Here is an 18,900-nt window from a genome sequence, read left to right on the forward strand (position 1 = left end):
CATGAGTTGGATTATTATTTAATTTTAAATATCCTCTTGCAGTTCCTTTGAACTAAGTTAATTATGAATATTTAAAAAAAAATAAAGATGTCCATTTTTCTTTTGTAGCCCATGATTTGACCAAGAGAATTCCAGAGGAGATTTTAACAGTTTAATAGATTTAGGTTAAGGTAATGACCTACTGAGTTATATATTCATTTTAGAAATTTTTTAGCTATGCTGTGGGCAGTATTCTTCATCTTGTTGGACATCAGAGTATCCTGGGAGTTATTTAAAAAAAAACAAAAACAAAAACGATGATCCAGGCCTTAGCCTCAGCTATTCTGATGCAATTGGTTCATGATGAGGTCTACTTTTGAAAGATTACCAAGAAGAGTTTAGTGTAGTCCACTGTGACAGGAATCTGTTAGTCTCACTAAATTCTTGAGATGAGAAATACAAATTTCATTTATCTTATTTGGAACATTATTTAAATAGGATGATTAACATCAAAGTCCCAAATGCAAAGATTACTTAAGCATCTGAGAGAACCTTTGTAAAGAGTAGCAAAATATGCCACTTTTGCCTATTGATTATTTTGAGCTGTAGAGCTTTGAAAAAGAACAAATGCAAGGAAAGGCTTTCTCTGAACTCCTCTTATCTGTCTAAAGACAGACCCTCTGAAAGGAACTGTTGTCATAAACCCTCTTCCTGGGAATTTCATCAATGAGGGAAGATTTATTCTTGTCACTAGAAATCCACAACACACCTAGAAAGACCATCATAAACTATCACTCTTCCCATCTCTTCCTCTAAGGGTCCATTCATCTTTCCTAACAACCATTCAGTCTCCTATCCTAAAAGGCCTACATCCTGCCCTTCTTTCCCTATGAAGGTGGTATTTAAGCTTGAATTCTAAGCCCACCTCAGAGAGTTACTCTCTTTTTCCTGAGTATGTCTCATGCATGTATGTCAATAAACTTCTGTTTTTCTCTTGAATCTTTTATTCAAGGGTTCTCAGATAAGAGCTCAGAAGAGTAGGGGGAAAATTCTTCTTTTTTTTGCATATGTCAATTTTGTGCTAGAATATTTAGCTAGTACCCAGAAGCTTGAGCAAAGCTTCTCCACCAATTGGGAAAAAGAGGGAAATAATATTATTATAACAGATAAGGTACCACAGAGTGTCTTTACTCCTATCTTTTGAAAGATACAAAAATACCCTTAGGGCAGTAAAATTCAGAAGTATTAAGCTTAAAAGTGTTAAGGCATCTAAAGAAAGAAGTGGAGGAGAAAAAAATAGTATCTCTCCTTCTGAGTTCTTGGCTGAGATGCCTATAATAAAAGATTATCAAGAGAAAAAAATAGTTTATTAACATGTGTACCTCACATACACACAGGAAATACCTAGTGATGCTGAATAATAACTCCTGGAGGTCGCCCAAGCCAGCACCCCAAAAACCATCTTTAGCCAAAGACAAAGAGGTTGGAGGGAGCTCAGTTATGGGAAGTTACCAGGAAAAGAACTATAAACAAGGGTAAGGTTTGTTAGGGGGTGAGGTGGATTTAAGTCTGCTTTGGAGTCAGTTCCTTCTCTATTAATAAGAGTTTCTTTCTTTTTTTTTTTTTTTTAAAGATTGTATTTATTCATGAGAGAAGCAGAGACCTAGGTAGAGGGAGAAGCACGCTCCCTGTGGGGAGCCCAGTGACTCAATCCCAGGACCCTGGGATCATGACCTGAGCCAAAGGCAGACGCTTAACCACTGAGCCACCCAGGTGCCCCCTAATAAGAGTTTCTTATGATTTAGAGTCAACCTTCTCATCCCAGTATAAGGAGGGAGACACAAATGGAGATTTATTTTATAAATGTAAATGTCTCTTACAAAAGAGTAATTTCTATTCTGTTTCCAAAGCTTCTCCTGTGTCTTAAAATAATCAGCTCAAAATGATCCTTATGCCAAAGAGGCGTATTCTAGGATGGCATATTCTGCTCCCCTCCAGAAGTATGCAGGGGTGGGGTGAGTTCTGCAAAGTAAGTAAGTAGCTATTATAGAGCAAAAGTATAGAGAGCCTCTAAAGATTCTGTCCCTAAAGAGAGCTTTTCCAGTGTATTGTTTCTTGTTCTTGGTCATGAAGGTATGACCAAGGTGTTGAAGCCAAGAGGTTTCACACATTTCCCATGGGGCAACACTGTTCCCACAGTGAGAAATGGTCATCTCAGTCGGTAACTTTTCTGGTTCTAATTCCACAATAGAATTAGAACAAATTTGATTATGATTCAGTTGTTTATATAACCTATTTTGAAAGAATAGCTGAATATTTCAATCCACAGAACAACTATACATCACAATTTAATAATATAAATTAATACATTGGTATTATGTTTTTTTTTTTTTTAATCCTGTTTCGTGTAAGTCTCAGTATGATTATCTCTAGGAACTAAGTAGAATGGTGTCTTCCAACAGAGGGGCAGATTCTAGGTCAATACTTGAGAATTCATTCATATCACTTGGAGATGTTGTTAAATGCATATTATTTTAATTCAGTAGATCCTGAGTGGGGCCCAAGATGTTGCATTTTTAACAAACTCCCAGGGGATGCCTAGGCTGCTGTTCCATGTTTTGAATAATAAGTTTTTACAGTATAATAATATAACAAATATACCTACCCAAACCTCTCCCTAGCTTCAACCAGCATTCCCCAAACTAGTGGAGATTTAAATATATATATCAACGCTCTCAAAAATAATTTAGTTGTGGAGAATGGGCTGTGGAGCTTTCCAAGTAATTCTAAAGTGAATCTAGGGTTGTAAATCAATCTAGGGTTGCTGCAAAGGAGTTGCATTTTACTGTTTTTTTTTTAATATGAAAATTTGAGAATTAAGCTAAATAGTTTTTAAGAGTTACTGATAGCAAATCTGTTAAATAAAATTCTCTCTATAGTATTCAAAAACCTAATCCAAAATGTTGCTTTAATTTATTTCAGCAAAATAATTTTTTTTTAAGATTTTATTTATTTATTCATGAGAGACAGAATGAGAGAGAGAGAGGCAGAGACACAGGCAGAAGGAGAAGTAGGCTCCATGCATGAAGCCTGATATAGGACTTGATCCCAGGACTCCAGGATCATGCCCCAGGCCAAAGGCAGGCACTAAACCACTGAGCCACCCAGGGATCCCCAGCAAAATAATTTCTACTTTTAAAATAAAATCAACACTGGGAGGCATTAGAATAAATTGAATTTTAATTGCCCACCTTCCTCTGTACCATTTTATATTTGCTCACATAATGCAAGAGTAGATCATAAAAAAGTTCTAAGAAACTATATCCTGGAAAAGGGTAGGAATCGGATGTAAGTTCTAAGTCGACACAAGATGGTGATTTTAATTTTCAGAACAACTCTGGTCTATCCGGAAGATACCAGAAACTGTGGGTCATCATATTGACTTAGTTGGAGGGTGTTTTTTATTTGATAAGATCAAAAATAGTTAATGGAATAGGTTGTTCTGGTCAATTGTGCAATCATTTTATTGGTTTCTCAGTGGTCACATTTTTCCATTCATTGATATCAACTTTTCATTTGCATAGCATTTTAACTTTACTTATACAATTTTAACAAATTTATCTGTTAATTTTTTTTTATTCAGTGGACCTAAAGTATAGAAATGTTTCCTGAGAATTTTTTATCTTAAAAAAGATATACCCATGATGAAAGAAACTGAATCCAATAGATAGATGGATTTAGAGGAGCCGGGGGTAGTGTCTACAGTAACCATTTTACTGAGAAATTACATTTTCATGCATCTTGTATTTTGAGATAATCGTTAGTGACTTTTTTGAGTACTCTGAGAGTTAATGAATACAGTCAAAAACACTGACAGAACTGGAGAAAAAAAGTTCTTCCTAGCCTTAGACTTAAGACTCTTTGTGAACCACATCACTTATGGCACACAATGAATTAATGTAAAATAAAAATACTCTATATATCTCACTAGTAACACAATTTATTGCATTATTTTACATTAAATCTTTTTGTTTATTGTAATCATATGCATTTTATCACAGTTCTTACCATCCTGTCTTGATTTTTGTCCTTCATACTACATATATTAATAGCTTCAAACCTTAGAAATGACTGCCACTATCAAGCCTTATGTCAATTGAGAATATATAAAAGTATAATAATTACCTCTTTAAGTCAAATTTTAACAAGCTTCCATATTAATGTTTGTACTTTTTTTTTTTTTACATTTCTCATATATTGATGTTTCTTGACTTCTAAAATTTCATAGTCCTAGGTCACATGATTTCCTAGTGAAATCTTCCCTGTTATACAAATGGAAATTGCTATCTCTTCTTTAATCTTGGGCACCCAATCTTACTCTCTGGTTAATATTCCTGAATTGTTCTATTACTGACATTTTACATACTTTCCTAATTTTTAAAATTTGTTTTTTATTTCTTTCGTCACTAAACTAGGAATTCAAAAAACTTGTGTATATATGTGATTGCCATATGTCCAGCACTTTCAAAAGTGGTAGGCACATAGTAGACATTTGATAAATGTGGAATTAATTTTATTCCCTATTGATGTAGCCTGATAATCACAGCAATATCAGTTCTCCATATAATGTTTATGGGTTTTCAATTTTGCCATCTATTCTCAATTCATGTAATTATATTTTTTTTTAATAAAAGAAAATTTTCTAGTTTTCTTTAACTTTTAGATATAATTACTTGATGGAATGAACATTAATATTATTATACATTATGTGGGATTAGGTTGAGGTCTGGGGATAACTATATGAAATTTTTAAAAAAAGTACTACCTATCAGTACTGGTGGGAAATACCTAAGGCAGTAATGCAAGGGATTTCATAACTCAAATGAAAGAAATACTGCTGAAAATTAATAAGGTAGACATTCAAGTCAGTAATTAGGAACAAATGGTTTAAACAGTAGAAGAAAAAAATAAGGATAGTAAGTGGAGAAATTAGTGAAATAGAAAAGACAAATTGAGAACAACTAAGCCAAAATATGGTTCATTAAAAGAGAGGCATGGGGGAGAGGGGTAGAAGAGAGACAAGCAGGGAGAACAAGAGCAATTAAGAGAAAATGTCCTAGCAAAGGCAAAAAGGGACTAATAAACCAAACTAGGAGTCAAATAGCACATTACCCCCACTAATGAAATGATTAAACATATAGCAATATATACTATGCTTCAAAAACATAAAAATATATGAAACGGAAAAAAAAATCTTTTAAAAGTTCTAAAACTGACTCCAAAAGAAATGGAAAACTCTTAGTATTCTTGTCTTGATTAAATAAATTTAACATTACATTTTTCCAACAAAGGAAACAAAGCCTCCTATAGCTTTATAATCTGATGCCAAAAAAAGCATGAATCATAACTCCCCAGCCTATTTTATGAGTTTTGGATAACTTAGTTTGATACTGAAATTAAATAAGTATATTTTAAGAAAAAAAACTATGAGATCTATGAAGTCTTGATGCTAATGGCATTCCTTTTTTTTTTTTTTGATCAGAAAGCCACGTTCTAAACTATAATTCAGTCACAGATATTCATTTTAATTTATTTAATTGAAATGGAATATTTTTCCATTTAAAATAAATCTAATTACATTTTACTTGTTTATATCCTATATCAGTCTTTTGTATATTTAGATTACCAGAATCAGTTACCTGAGGCTCATCAGCCCCCTTATAAAATGATAAATACAGGATTTTGAACTTTTAAAACTGAGGCCTAGAACTTTATTTTCTCCTGGTTATGGACCAAAATCTGACTTTGTGGTTAACATGAAGGACTTTCTAAGGTCTGTGCCCATACTTCTCTCACTGTTTTACCTGTCATTCCTTTATGTGAGCCTTAATTATAGTCAGTTACTTTATTCATGTTCTTCAACTATGCTCTTCCTACTGACATTGGGCATTACATGAAAGCCTTCTTGCTCTCTGCTTGTTGAATGACTTTTACCATCCAGGTATTCTCCATGAGGTATTTTACAACCTTCTGAATCTAAATTTCCATAGTAATGAATATTTGTTTAGCTCATTTGATCATTTTAGACTTATTTGTGTGTGGATAGAGTCTTAAAATATATAAGCCCTAAGTCTATTGTAAATTATTATATATATCAGGACCATTAAAGAGTAAAATGTTCTCCACTAGATGCACTTTTTTATGTGTGTGGTAAAAAACGCTTTATATTTACTAAGGTAACCACTTTTAGGTGCACAGTTCAATAGTGTCAGATGTATTCACCTTATTGTGAAACAGATCTCTAGAACTTATTCAGCTTGCAATTGTGAAGTTCTATTACCTATTAAGCAACAAGCTTTCCTTTTCCCCTCTCCCTGGGCAACCACCATTCCACTCTGTCTTCATAAACTTCACTACTCTAGATATCTTATGTAAGTGGGGTCACAGTTTGTCCCTCTGTGATGGGTCCACTTCTCTGAGCACAGGGTCTTCAAGGTTCATCCATACTATAGCTTTTGAGAAGACTTTGGTGTATGTACTTGTTAATTTGTCTAGCATTTCCATTTCTTTGGAATGATCACTTTCTTAGACATTTCCATTTTTTCATTAAAAATCTTTATTGTTTGGGCTTTAATCTATGTATTTGTACTTATGTCAGAGGAACATTGTATTGATCTCTTGAGTGTTACTGAGAACAAGAATAAAGCAAAGACATGGTGCACTGCAGGTCTCTGAAGTCAGGGGAGAATGGCAGTGATTTGTGATGATTTACATTTTATTCTTTTGTTAAATGTCTTTTCATATACTTACTTGTCAGTGAACACCACTAAAATTTATACCCCAGTAAAATGATCAGTTATTCCTGTCATGTATCTCTGGTTCATTTATGGATAGTAAAACATCTTTTATGTTTAAATCCATGCACACCAATAATTTTACTTGTTTCTAAACTAAAATAATACTAGATCTCCTTCCTTTCATCTTAGTATCCATTATAGTGTCTAGCCCAGTGATAGGGATAAACTAGCAGCCTAGTAAGTATCTATATGGCGTCTCTTTCCCTACTGTGAAAATGATGTTTAACCTGACATAAAAATTATTGCAATGAAATATATCATGCAGAAAACACTAAAGACAGAATTATGCATATTGGTCATCTTTCCATTTCTAAGCCCTGTCAGTCTTCCCTAAGGCTATGGTACTTGATCCTTTTATAGAGACCACCCTGCCACAGGACGGTTGTAGGACTGGCTCCCTTTTGTTATTTAGGTATCAGCCTAAATACCATTTAATCCATGGGATCTCACTTGACTGCTTAATCCAATAACACTGACCCTTTTTAGAGTTAACTTTTGTCCACCTATTTTTTTATTTTTCTTTTAAGACTTATATGAAACTATGTTTTTCATTTATGTGTTTGTTTCTCCTTTCTAAAAGATAAGCTTTATGAAAACCTATTTTTTTGTTATTCATTATTGCTCTACTTCTAATACCAGGACCAATTAGATAATAAATAGTTGCTGGATTAATAAGTGACTGATGTACACATTATTAATTATAATATTACATTTTAAAGAATAGTACAGAGAGATTATAGTAAAATGAAGAAACTAGGCACAAATACAAACACATAATACAAGTTGTGTGTGTATATATATATGTACTTTATATACATAAAAAATACATAGAAACATTTCTTTTTCTTTTTTTTTTTTTGAGACAACATTTCTATTTACCTTTCCAAAAATGCTTAATCTTTTGGAGTCAATGTATGGCTGTTTCAGTAAAAATCTGCAAGGAGAAAAATAACACTTATATTTTGAGTCAAATGCACATGGGAATTCATTCTTGGCACTCACACACATGCACACAAAGAAAACCAGACTTCCAACTAGAAATACTTTAGTGATTGGAGTTCTATTTATGTTGAAGGATCATATATTCCAAAACCTTGCTACTCAAAGTGATGGTCCAGTTGTTTGGATATCACCTGGCAGGTTGATACAAATGCAGAACTTGGGGCTCCATTTCAGACCTACTGACCTACATTTTGACAAATCCTAGTCTATTTCTGTGTATTGTTTTGAAGAACCTACTCGATTTTTTGGTCACTCATGCCACCGTGGGAATGGTATCTGTGAAGTTCAAGAATTGTAGTTAACTGGGAAGTAATAGACACTGTAGATTATTGTAAATAAATAATAGAGTGGTTTAATTAAGGTCTCTCCCATTTTTTAGGGTGGGAGGGGCAGAGAGAGAAGGAGAGGGAGTGAATCTTAAGCATACTTTAGGCCCAGCACGGAGGCCAATGCAGGGCTCGACTCCATGTCCCTGAAATCATGACCTGAACTGAAATCAAGAGTTGGATGCTTAACTGACTGAAATACCCAGACACCCCAAGGTCTCTCCCACTTTCATAAATTCAAAATAAATTTTCATTCTGGGGGTAGATATATGATAATTATTTTATATGGTGCTAAGAGTGAAAAATACTTGAAAAAATGATATAGTCTTTATGACTTAGAACTTTCCATTCAGTAAAGTAAAAATTTCTGAATTAGTATTAATGTATCATATACCTAGCTTCTGTCATTATAGGAAAAACAGGAAAATGTGCACCCACTTACTTCACAGCTGCTATTTGGTCCTTTACTTCCACTGAACCTAACCTTCGATGAATCTCCTGCAAAATTTTCAGGCCCTGGAATCCACTTCCTCTGCCATCAAATCGTGCCGTGATGACATTATCTGTGTCAACAAGTACTGAATCCCAGTCAATATGGAACTTATCTGTAACCAGCTGGCCTCCTGGTTCTTCATCCCTGTAAATACCAACACATTGGACCAAAACATGAGGCAAAACAATTGGCAATGTGGTAGAAATTTTAACTTTCACACTTAATATTTAAAAATTTTGGAAAAGACCTATGTGGGTTATTAAAATTTCTGTTAATCCTTCATAATAAACCTGAAAATATAATGCTATTTTCCTTTGTAAAATTTCAAATGAAAAGTTCTCTAATGGGCTGAAAAAATGAAAAAAAAAAAAAAGATTTGAAGATGTTCTAAGAGATTATTTTAACCATTTTTTCAACTGAGAGAACTGAAGAAACATACATTCACTTTTCATAGGCATTTCCAAAGAATGATAATCAAGTTGACATACTGGACCACTTTATTGAATTTCTTCCAGACATTGTGTTTTAGAAATATCTTGCAGATGGTATGCAATGCCTAAAGGATCTGATAGAGATCAGAACCAGTTATGGAGACTTAATAATTGTTTAACAAGCATTAAAAAAGGCAACAGACCCAAAATGAAGTGTCTTTTATAAAATTCCTCCAAAACTTAATACCTAACCTAATTGCAATGTCATCCTCTCCCATGAGTGGAATTTTAAACCAATCGCTTTGAAATTTCCTGATCTGTACTAGTAAGGTAATCTACATGTTAAGACCCCCTCCCTCTCCCAGCCCCCAACTTCCCCCTTAAGGGAAAGTGACCTGGGCTGAAACAATCTTTTGTTTTCTTTTGCTAAAAGCCTTCTGTTCCATCCCATTTCTGCCTATAAAATCTTTCCATTTTTTACAAGTCCATGGAACTTCTATTTGCTGAATGGGATGCTGTCCAAATCACGAATCATTGAATAAAGTTAATTAGATATTTATATTACTCAGTTGAATTTTGTTTCTTAACACAAGGAATGAAAAGTCCTAAAGAATTTCTGACACCAAAGAAAATACATTAATATTCCCTGAATTTTTTTTTGTTTTTTGTTATTTGTTTTTTTTTTTTTTTTTGTGATGGAATTCTCACTAAAGAGAATTTAAGCATATATTGAGGAAAAATTACTTTGCATCACCAAAGTTAGCAAAAAAAAAAAAAAAAGAAAAAGGAAAGAGAGATGCATATATTTGAAAAATTTGAAAGCTAGAAGTAAAAAAGGACACACAGGTTATAAAGCATGGACTTTGTCTCTCAAAGGATAGGGTATACAATCTTAAAAAGTCAAATTACAGTGGTACAATGGTATCCTCTTTTCTAGAATATAAAAATGCTAAGACAACAGCCTCTCATAAAATCAGATTTAGATCCAAACCTAGACATAGTTCAAACATGCATTTATTTGTCCTTGTGATAGATTTAAAGATCATCGAGCATGCAAGGTTCTGAGAAAATCTCTAGTTTTATTTGAGCTGCATACCAGAAATCTTCACCCTATTTACTCTCCTGTAAAGACACCAAATTCCCTTGGCTGCATTATGTAAATGTGTTGCTGAGAAGCACCAGTACATGCCAATACACAAAATAATCCTCATCAACGGGCTTTTAACATTATCAGATTTGCTAAAGAAAATAACTTCTAGGCAGCAAATAGAACTGAACAGATACAGAGGCTGTGTGAAACCCTTGAGTTAGGTAAAGGAGGAGGCAGGGAATGGGACAAAATATAGGACAACTAAAATTTACTGGATGCTGTTATTGGCTATGTTTTGTCTTTCAAAATCCATATGTTGAATCTCTAGTGCCTACTGCCTCAGAATGTGACTGTTTGGAGATAATGCCTTCCCAGTGGTCAGTTGAAATGAAGACATTAGGGTAGGCTGTGACCCATCTGACTGGTGTCCTTACAAGAGAAAATTGGGATACAACAGAGATCTTAAAGACCTGAACCATGCAGAAGAAAGATCCTGTGAAGAGGCAGCAAGAAGGAAATGAGCTGCAAGCCAAGGAGAGAGGTCTCAGAAGAAAAACACACCTACTGACACCTTGCTCTTAGACTTCTATTCTCCAGAACTGTGAGAAGATACATTTCTATTGTTTATGATAACCAACCCTGGTAAGCTAATACCAATGTCTTTTGTAGCTTAAGTACTTAAGATCTATTATTTTATTTACTCTTCACTACCTAGATTTATGTAACCTTTCTGGGGAATAAGTTGTCTTTTGTGTGGCTTATGAGTGTATTATTATTCCTGTACTATAAGTACACTGTGCCATCAAAGTGTCTTAGTCATGATCTCCCCCCATCCTCTAAATCACACAATTAATGGTGACCCCATGATCCAAATCTAAATCTGTATTGTCCTTCTGTGGTGTCTGTGATCTTTAGCTCTTGTAATTTTATTTTTTAATTTTAATTTTTTAGTTTTTGCAACATTACCTTTTTACCAGATTATTGCAAATTGTTACTACACATATGCACGTGCTTGTGCCTAGAATTCTAATTGCCTATTTCAGAACGAAGTGTGGAGTTGCTATTTTTTCCAGATTCACAGGTGACACTGATACAACTTGTCTGTCATTTGAGAAATATCATGAATCATTATGCCTGGCACATTATGCCTGAACACTGAAAATTCTGTTGAACTAATTCTTTTCAGGAAAAGTAGACTCATGTGAGGTTTAAAATGGAAGGACCTTTAAAAGCCTTTAGTTTATATAAAGATACTATATTTTGAAGCTTGGGGGATTTATTGCAAATATTAGAGAGTAAAACATGATCCACAGGGAATAGGTTATAATGATTAACTTCAGTTTTTAAGCTGAATAAAAATATGGCTATCTGAGTCACAGCTTTCCTCTGAACATGGATAGGCAAGACATTAAAACTCCAAGATTCAGTTTCCTTATCTTTAATGATGGCAAGATAGTCTTGTTTTCCTCAGCTTTGCATGCATTAAGTGACATATTTGAAAATACTTTGTGAATTATAGTAAGCAATTTAAGACAGTTATTAAATTCATGAAACAATAGAAACTGTCACTATTCTTTTGTTTGTAGCCAGTGTTGCTTATTTTGAGCATATTTCCTTGCAGTTAGAAATGGAGAACTGAAGAAAAGCCTTGGACCAGTTGTCCAGAAATTAAACTGGGCAGTGTCTATGGATAAATGTATTGTCATGTCATATGAGATATTATGTCAGATGGACTTCTAATATAAAAAAAGTGTAATCCACAGATCCTTTGGAGTGATTATTAGAGTGTTGTCCATTATTAAGGCAGAATGTTCTAGCATAACACTGGTAGCAGCTCTAAGGTAACATTATAAAATGTTTTGTTGATGTAGAAGATATAATTTTCCAATGAACTTATTGTTCACAGCTATTTAATGAGTTCAAAGCTGAATTAAGTGTAGACAAAATGTTAATAATTCACAGATATTTTATGACATTTTAAAAATACAGTTTAAAAGCATGTCTTTCAAGCTTAATGATTAATAAATAGTTGTAGATTTTTAAAAACAAAAGCCTTCAATCTCTTACTAAGGCTTGCAAAACCCAGAGAAAACATAGAATTCTACACCTTTGGTATTTTCTCTAAAGGGCCATTTTTAACTTTTTAACCTGTCTTTACAAGTTTTCAGTGTTAGAATACACAATGATATCAGTGCATTACCAGCCAATGACTTTAACACATTTTTCCATCTAGTTGGGTTTGTTGTTCTATTTTGGTGCACGCTACAGTCATATCTATTTCAAGATGAGTTATGAAAGAATATGAATTGGTTATGTAGAATTGGCAAGCTTCAATTTATTTGATTCCTCTTTGACATTCTGAATGTCATCTTCATCTCTTAAAGCTCTAAGCGTTTATTATTTTTAAAAATTTTAATTCAAATACAGTTAACATACAGTGCTATATTAGTCTCAGGCATATAGTCATCTTCATCTTTTTTACTATGGTATTTTGTTTTACTCTCTCTGTTTCAGAAATTTCTGGGGGTCCATAGAAAGGAGGGTATTTCAAGGCTGAGAGTGGGGACATACAATTTTGTTGAAGGTTGTGGTAAAAGACAATTCCACCTGTTCTAAGCAGTGGAAAGACTGTAGCAACATGAAATGTGTATCTTATAACACAGACAGCAAAATTAAGACTGAACTTTTCTTAAGAATTAAGGTCTTAGAAGGCAGTCTTCATTTATTTCAAAATCTTCAGCACTAAGTATGTCTGTATGGAGAGAGAGTTCAGGATATGAGCATATAATAAAATATAGAAAAAAAAGATCAGTAAACACACAATATCCAAAAGGCCTTTAGAATGACAAACAATCTTTTAATTTTTTTTTTTTTATTTATTTATGATAGTCACACAGAGATAGAGAGAGAGGCAGAGACATAGGCAGAGGGAGAAGCAGGCTCCATGCACCGGGAGCCTGACGTGGGATTCGATCCCGGGTCTCCAGGATCGCGCCCTGGGCCAAAGGCAGGCGCCAAACCGCTGCGCCACCCAGGGATCCCCAACAATCTTTATGACTAACCAAAACACCATCATTACCAAAATTGAATTCAAGCGAACACCAGCTAAAGCGTGCAGACTACATGTTTGGTCATGTTCACAAATTGCTACTTAAATCCATGTAAAGAGAGCTGAAGACCTATGTTTTGGTCCTGACTTGGTTAGGATATGCTGAGTTACCCTGAGTAAATTATATGCTGTTTTTATTTTTATTTTTTTGTAATAAAATAGTTTTATGTTGTAAATAGTTAAGATCACCTGTAGTACACTTTAAGAAGTCTTTTCCTAACCAGTAAAACTTGGTTACAATAGATGGAAGGAAAATACTTTTGAATGAGTACACTTTCCTTGACTAATCTATTGCATGGCAAGATTTCTTTTCCTATGTGGTAGAACTTTAAAATTGCTATACTAGCAGCTGTGTATCTGTCCACTGGGGTGTGGAAGGGAAGGGGCATAGGGGACTTAGTCATCTGCTGGATGATTCAATAGAAGGTGAGTTTGACATAGGACATTTGCCTTAAACAATATTTGTCTTGCCTTCATCTGAAATTTATTTAATAGAAATTTATAGTTAGTGACGGTTTGGTTATAGCATTAAGTTTGACCTCTTTCAAGCAATACACGCATAGTGATACATACATTGGCTAAGAGCTTCTTGACCAATTCCTTCTTTTTCTCATTTTAAGATCCTTAGATTTCTTCTCATGGATGGATTGCCCTACAGACAGAACAGTAGGATGACTTTTCTCCTATATTTATTAACTACAATATGAGAAATAACATTTTTTTCCTGTCAGAGAACTATTTCTCATCCACATCCCTATCTATCTTCACTAGGAATATCACTTAATTTCTGCAACTTTATGATCCTGTGGTTTGTTTATAATATAATTTTTGGCTGAATATCTTTTTTCCCCCTGAGTTATAGGGAAGTATTTGATAGGTCTAGGTTATTTTTAGGCTTCTGCCTAGAGCCATTCTTATACTGGCAAAGCCTGTGTTTCTGGTGGTGGTTATGATAAGGCCTACCTGATAATATATACAAAATTAGGCTTATCAACAAAATTCTCAAATTGTATTACATCTTCAACACTTGTGTTCATATAGTTGAATTCACAGATCCTGTTTAGTATTAAACCTTTTAGAAAAATGGCATTAATCCACTGGGATTAGGAATTACAGGGATGTGGGGTGCCATCCTGGAAAAGGTATGGCTGTGATTAGGCACTAAAGCTGAACAGAGATCAGACTGCCCTCCAGGTGGACTTGCATGATCACTACTCGTGGACCATGCTTTCGTACTGAAACTGTGAACCTTAATGATGGCTTAGTTCGAAAATTGTACGTTTAGGCCACTTAGTTTTGAATTTCTCTATCCTTGTGTGTTTTCATATGCTTTTGGGGGGTGGTGTAGAGTTCACATTCACATGTTTCTGTTGTACCTGTGTTAAATGACTTAAATTTGTAAATCAAACTATGAAATAAAACTTATCCACTGGGGGGTGGGGGGTGGGAAACTGAGTTGAGCCCAGATCCAGTGGCTTTAGCGAATTTAGGTAATTCCTGAGTCTTTGTAAAACAGCAGTCAAGTTTTTCTTCTTTTCTTGGGCCTAAGGAAAAATTCAGTTGCATTAAAAATCTTCTACTTTTTTTCTGGATTATATAATTTGTGACATTGAAATTAGGTATTCTTTCTAAGTCATTTTTTTCCAGTAAGCTTTCTTTATATTCAAAAAGCTATTGAGACACATAATTTAATGGTTTTTTTTCTTGATCAGAATTTGGATCTCTGAATGTGAGAGGCAAAAAGGGATCTTTTCATCCTTTCCCTACTCCTCCACTCAATCTCTCCCCTTTCCTCCTATTTGTTAATAGAATAAGCTTCCTCATATCAGGGTCACTTTATGTCCCTGATTCTTCCTTGTTTTGAAAGGAATTCAGTCATATTTTTCTTTGATATTTCTTGAATAAAAGCCAGAGATTGTAGCCTTAGCATGACACAAAAACTGCATAACAATTATCATTAGAGTAATGAAGAAAAAGCAGAATCCAGTTCATTAAATCAAGTTATTTCTATTGTAGGATGCCAAAAAAAATGAAGAGCTTATCAGAACGCAGGTTGAGATACTGAACAGCATGGTTATTAATGAGCCAGCTATAAAACTCAAAAATGGACTGTTAGTATTATCCACACAAAATTAACCTCAGGATAAACATCTTAGCACATGAAAATATTGGAAGAGAACCAACAGCAAAGGGCCTCAGGGATATCTCACAGATAGAAATTGTGCAATAAAATGGGAGCCAGTTCCAAGCTCCTAATCATCTCTGCTGTCAGAGTCTTACTACATTAATTCTTACCCACTGGCCAGTTTCCATTTGTGATAATTTCTGACAGAGTGGCTGAAGAGGTATAAAGAGAAGGGGGTTTGGTGATATTTACCTTCAGTTGCTGGGAATGACTCTATCATTCATCACTGAGGTAGACCAGCATTTGTTCCACTTCTTTGGATCTCTTTAGAGAGGGCCAGTCAAAAGTATGTTTAGCACATTGTATTAACAGATCAAGAACAGGAGAGCTGGCCTTATGCTACATGTGTATATAACTGTTATGTAAATCTCTTATACAGCAGGTCTGCTTTAGATATTATAATACAAAAGCCAACATATAAAATATGTTGGCTTAAAAAACATAGGAATTTTCCAAATAAAAATAGAACAAAGCATGTGTATCTTTAAAAAAAAAAAAAAAAAAACAAAACAAAACAAAAAAACAAAAAACGGCAGCAGCTGACCATCTCCATAACAGTGTCCTATTTTTCATTTTCTTTTTTTTTTTTTTTTAAAGATTTTATTTATTTATTCATGATAGTCACAGAGAGAGAGAGAGAGGCAGAGACACAAGCAGAGGGAGAAGCAGGCTCCATGCACCGGGAGCCCGATGTGGGATTCGATCCTGGGTCTCCAGGATCGCGCCCTGGGCCAAAGGCAGGCGCCAAACCGCTGCGCCACCCAGGGATCCCTATTTTTCATTTTCTAATGGAGAATACAATTCCCCATGGGACTATTGTGAATGTTAACATGGAGGCAAATAATACATGGGCTATATGTCAGGGATGACAGTGGGTTTCTAATACAGGAAAGGATGACAGTTATATACAAACTTTGAATCTGCATGTTATCCTCAGTGGGACATTATTCCCCTTCAATAATATGTGGTGGTTATATGATACATTGTGTTTTCCCTAATTATGGAATCTGGATTCTAGAAGCCAATTAATTTATCAACTGGAAAATGTGCCTGTATAAATGCAGGTGATACTCAGTTTACTTTATGTGTTAGTTAAATAGAAATACTAATAAGTGCTAACTATGGACAGTTATTAGAAGAACCATTTTACAATTTAGTAAACTGAGACACAGGTAAAGCAACTGTAAACCATAGATGAATAACCCAGATAGATCTTTGAGAGAACACAATTATAAAAGTAGACCTCAGCAAAACATTAATTTACTATCTTTGACATATAAATAATTACATTCTTAACTTAAAAAGAATTTAGAATTCTTAGCTGAAATAGAATTAAGAACATAAGATTTTGAAAGCCTTATTTTTTTTTACCAAGTTCTAACTCTGGGCCTTTTCCTGAATTTATATAATATCTTTTTAATGTTTCTTATCCCTAGAATTGTTTAGGGAAAAGTAGTAAAAGTCTGAAAATGTACCTTTTGGCTAAGTGTTAACAACTCTTAGTAGATGTCTGACAGGGACACTCTACCAACTACTTCTGATTACAGCATCTGCCCAAGCACTCATTGGACTATGAGAAGAAAAGTAAAATGATGTGTAAATATTGTCTGGTAAACTGAATGATATATAGATGATTTTCCCATGAATATCCATATAAAGATATATATGTTATGTTTACATATGTCATACATATATGTCTATATGTGTATAACACTTTCTATACTTTTCATTCTTAAAGATGCAGTCGGTTCTGTCCAATATGTGTTCATTTGGTATGATATATTTCATGTGATGGATTAAAAGGGAAATAATGCCAACCTAGATGTCACTATGGTGTTGGCACAGATTTTTAAAGATGTTAATATTTGAAGATAGGGAGATACTTTCTTACAATGAAAGGGAAAGCTTTAACAATATATTAAGAAAAAAAATGAAAATCAGTAGAATCACCTTGATTTAGGGAAGTTATGGATGGCATAGTAGCTCTCAAAATCACTAGGTCCCTCTATGTTGGGCTCTTTGGTGACAACTGAGAGTTCTAATTATAGAGTTAGCAAAGCCATGGACTAGAATAAGCAGTGGATGAAGGGCACACTTAGATCAGGTTTATAATTTTGATTAAAATAATATAAAAAATGGCTAGAAGAGAATGCCCTCAAAGAGGAAGTGCAAATGCCTATTTCCATGCTTAAAAAAAAAACAAAAAAACTAATTCTAGGTAAAAATGTTATTTATGATTTAACCCTACAAGTATTTTAATAGGCATATTACTGTTTATGGTTTTGTTTTAAAAGTTTAATAGTTTTGAGTTTCTTCCCCAGTCTCATTTCTCCTAGATATCCTATAAATTTTAATGTGTGATCTTGTTTAATACTTATTTCTTTGGAATATACGTGTGATGTTATAAGAGAAAGGCCTTTGCTTCTGGCAGAGCTTCTCATTGTCACTGACACCCCTTAACTCTGCTTTGCCTATATGCTGCATAGCTTTATATGAGTCATAGTAGATTTTTATATTTGAAGCAAACAGGGAGAAGGGATAAGAGAATCTTTGAATAATGTGTCATTGATGTACTCTAACTTGGGGTTTTGTTGGATTACCAAGGGAGAAAGCACAGTATCTCATCATCTCTAGTTTAAATTTTCAAGGACACATTAAATTACTAACATTTAATATTCTGTCATGGATTTTAGAAACAAAAATCATTAAACTACAAAAAATAATAATTTAAATAAAAGTGTATTTTTACATTTATGACCTAATATATGACCACCGAAACTTTAAAAACAGAGTAAATTAGCAAGTATTTCTTATGAAAAGCATTTTGTAGTGTACCTTTATATATAAAACGTAACTGTAGGTTTTAAACAATATCATTCATGTGAAACTATAATTCATGCCATTCATATGAAATCATTAATATCTGTATTAAGAGAGGAAGAGAGCTAAAATGGTATAAATATCAAAGTCATAGAAGTGAATTATATATTTTTCTCCCTCTATATATAGATCTGTCAATTTAAAAGAATCATCAAAGAGAATATGATAGTTTTTACATTATATATACATTTTGTAAATTTAGAATTTTTTTTCATGTGTCACCTTCTCAAGACCACCACCCTTGTGTACACTTTTAAATAGTACTAGGAAATTAATACTGACATTTACGATGCATTATCTATAGATTGTGAAAGAACAAGGTCCAATTTGTTCAAGGTTAAATGGAACAATAGCCTTCTCTCCTTCCATTACCCAGATTGAACGCCACTGTCTTTTCTTTCATTTCATTTCATTTCATTTCTTTCATTTCATCTGCATTTCACTGTGGGTGAATTTTTCATCTGCTTAAATGTGGAAGGTTTAAAAAAATGAGAAAAATCAGAAACTTAAAATTTAAGTTTTGACCTGTATTACATGACAAAGCAATA

The 18,900-nt window shown here is 33.8% G+C and overlaps 1 protein-coding gene and 1 long non-coding RNA gene across 10 annotated transcripts in view; one reads left to right on the forward strand and one right to left on the reverse strand.

Annotated features, from left to right (window-relative positions):
* LOC144291733 (uncharacterized) overlaps window positions 1-18,900 on the forward strand; it is a 167,109-nt gene that overhangs the window by 17,477 nt on the left and 130,732 nt on the right. The window lies entirely within an intron of this gene.
* DPP10 (dipeptidyl peptidase like 10) overlaps window positions 1-18,900 on the reverse strand; it is a 1,281,550-nt gene that overhangs the window by 9,168 nt on the left and 1,253,482 nt on the right. For all 5 annotated transcript variants that reach the window (XM_077861455.1, XM_077861454.1, XM_077861453.1 and 2 more), the window contains 2 exons: window positions 8,607-8,801; window positions 7,716-7,770 (listed from right to left, as the gene is read on the reverse strand). In XM_077861455.1, the coding sequence (XP_077717581.1) occupies window positions 7,716-7,770; window positions 8,607-8,801 (250 nt within the window). The remainder of the gene's footprint in view (window positions 1-7,715; window positions 7,771-8,606; window positions 8,802-18,900) is intronic.

The sequence above is a fragment of the Canis aureus genome, chromosome 20 (assembly GCF_053574225.1).
Source record: "Canis aureus isolate CA01 chromosome 20, VMU_Caureus_v.1.0, whole genome shotgun sequence".
In the NCBI taxonomy this organism is placed as follows: domain Eukaryota; kingdom Metazoa; phylum Chordata; class Mammalia; order Carnivora; family Canidae; genus Canis; species Canis aureus.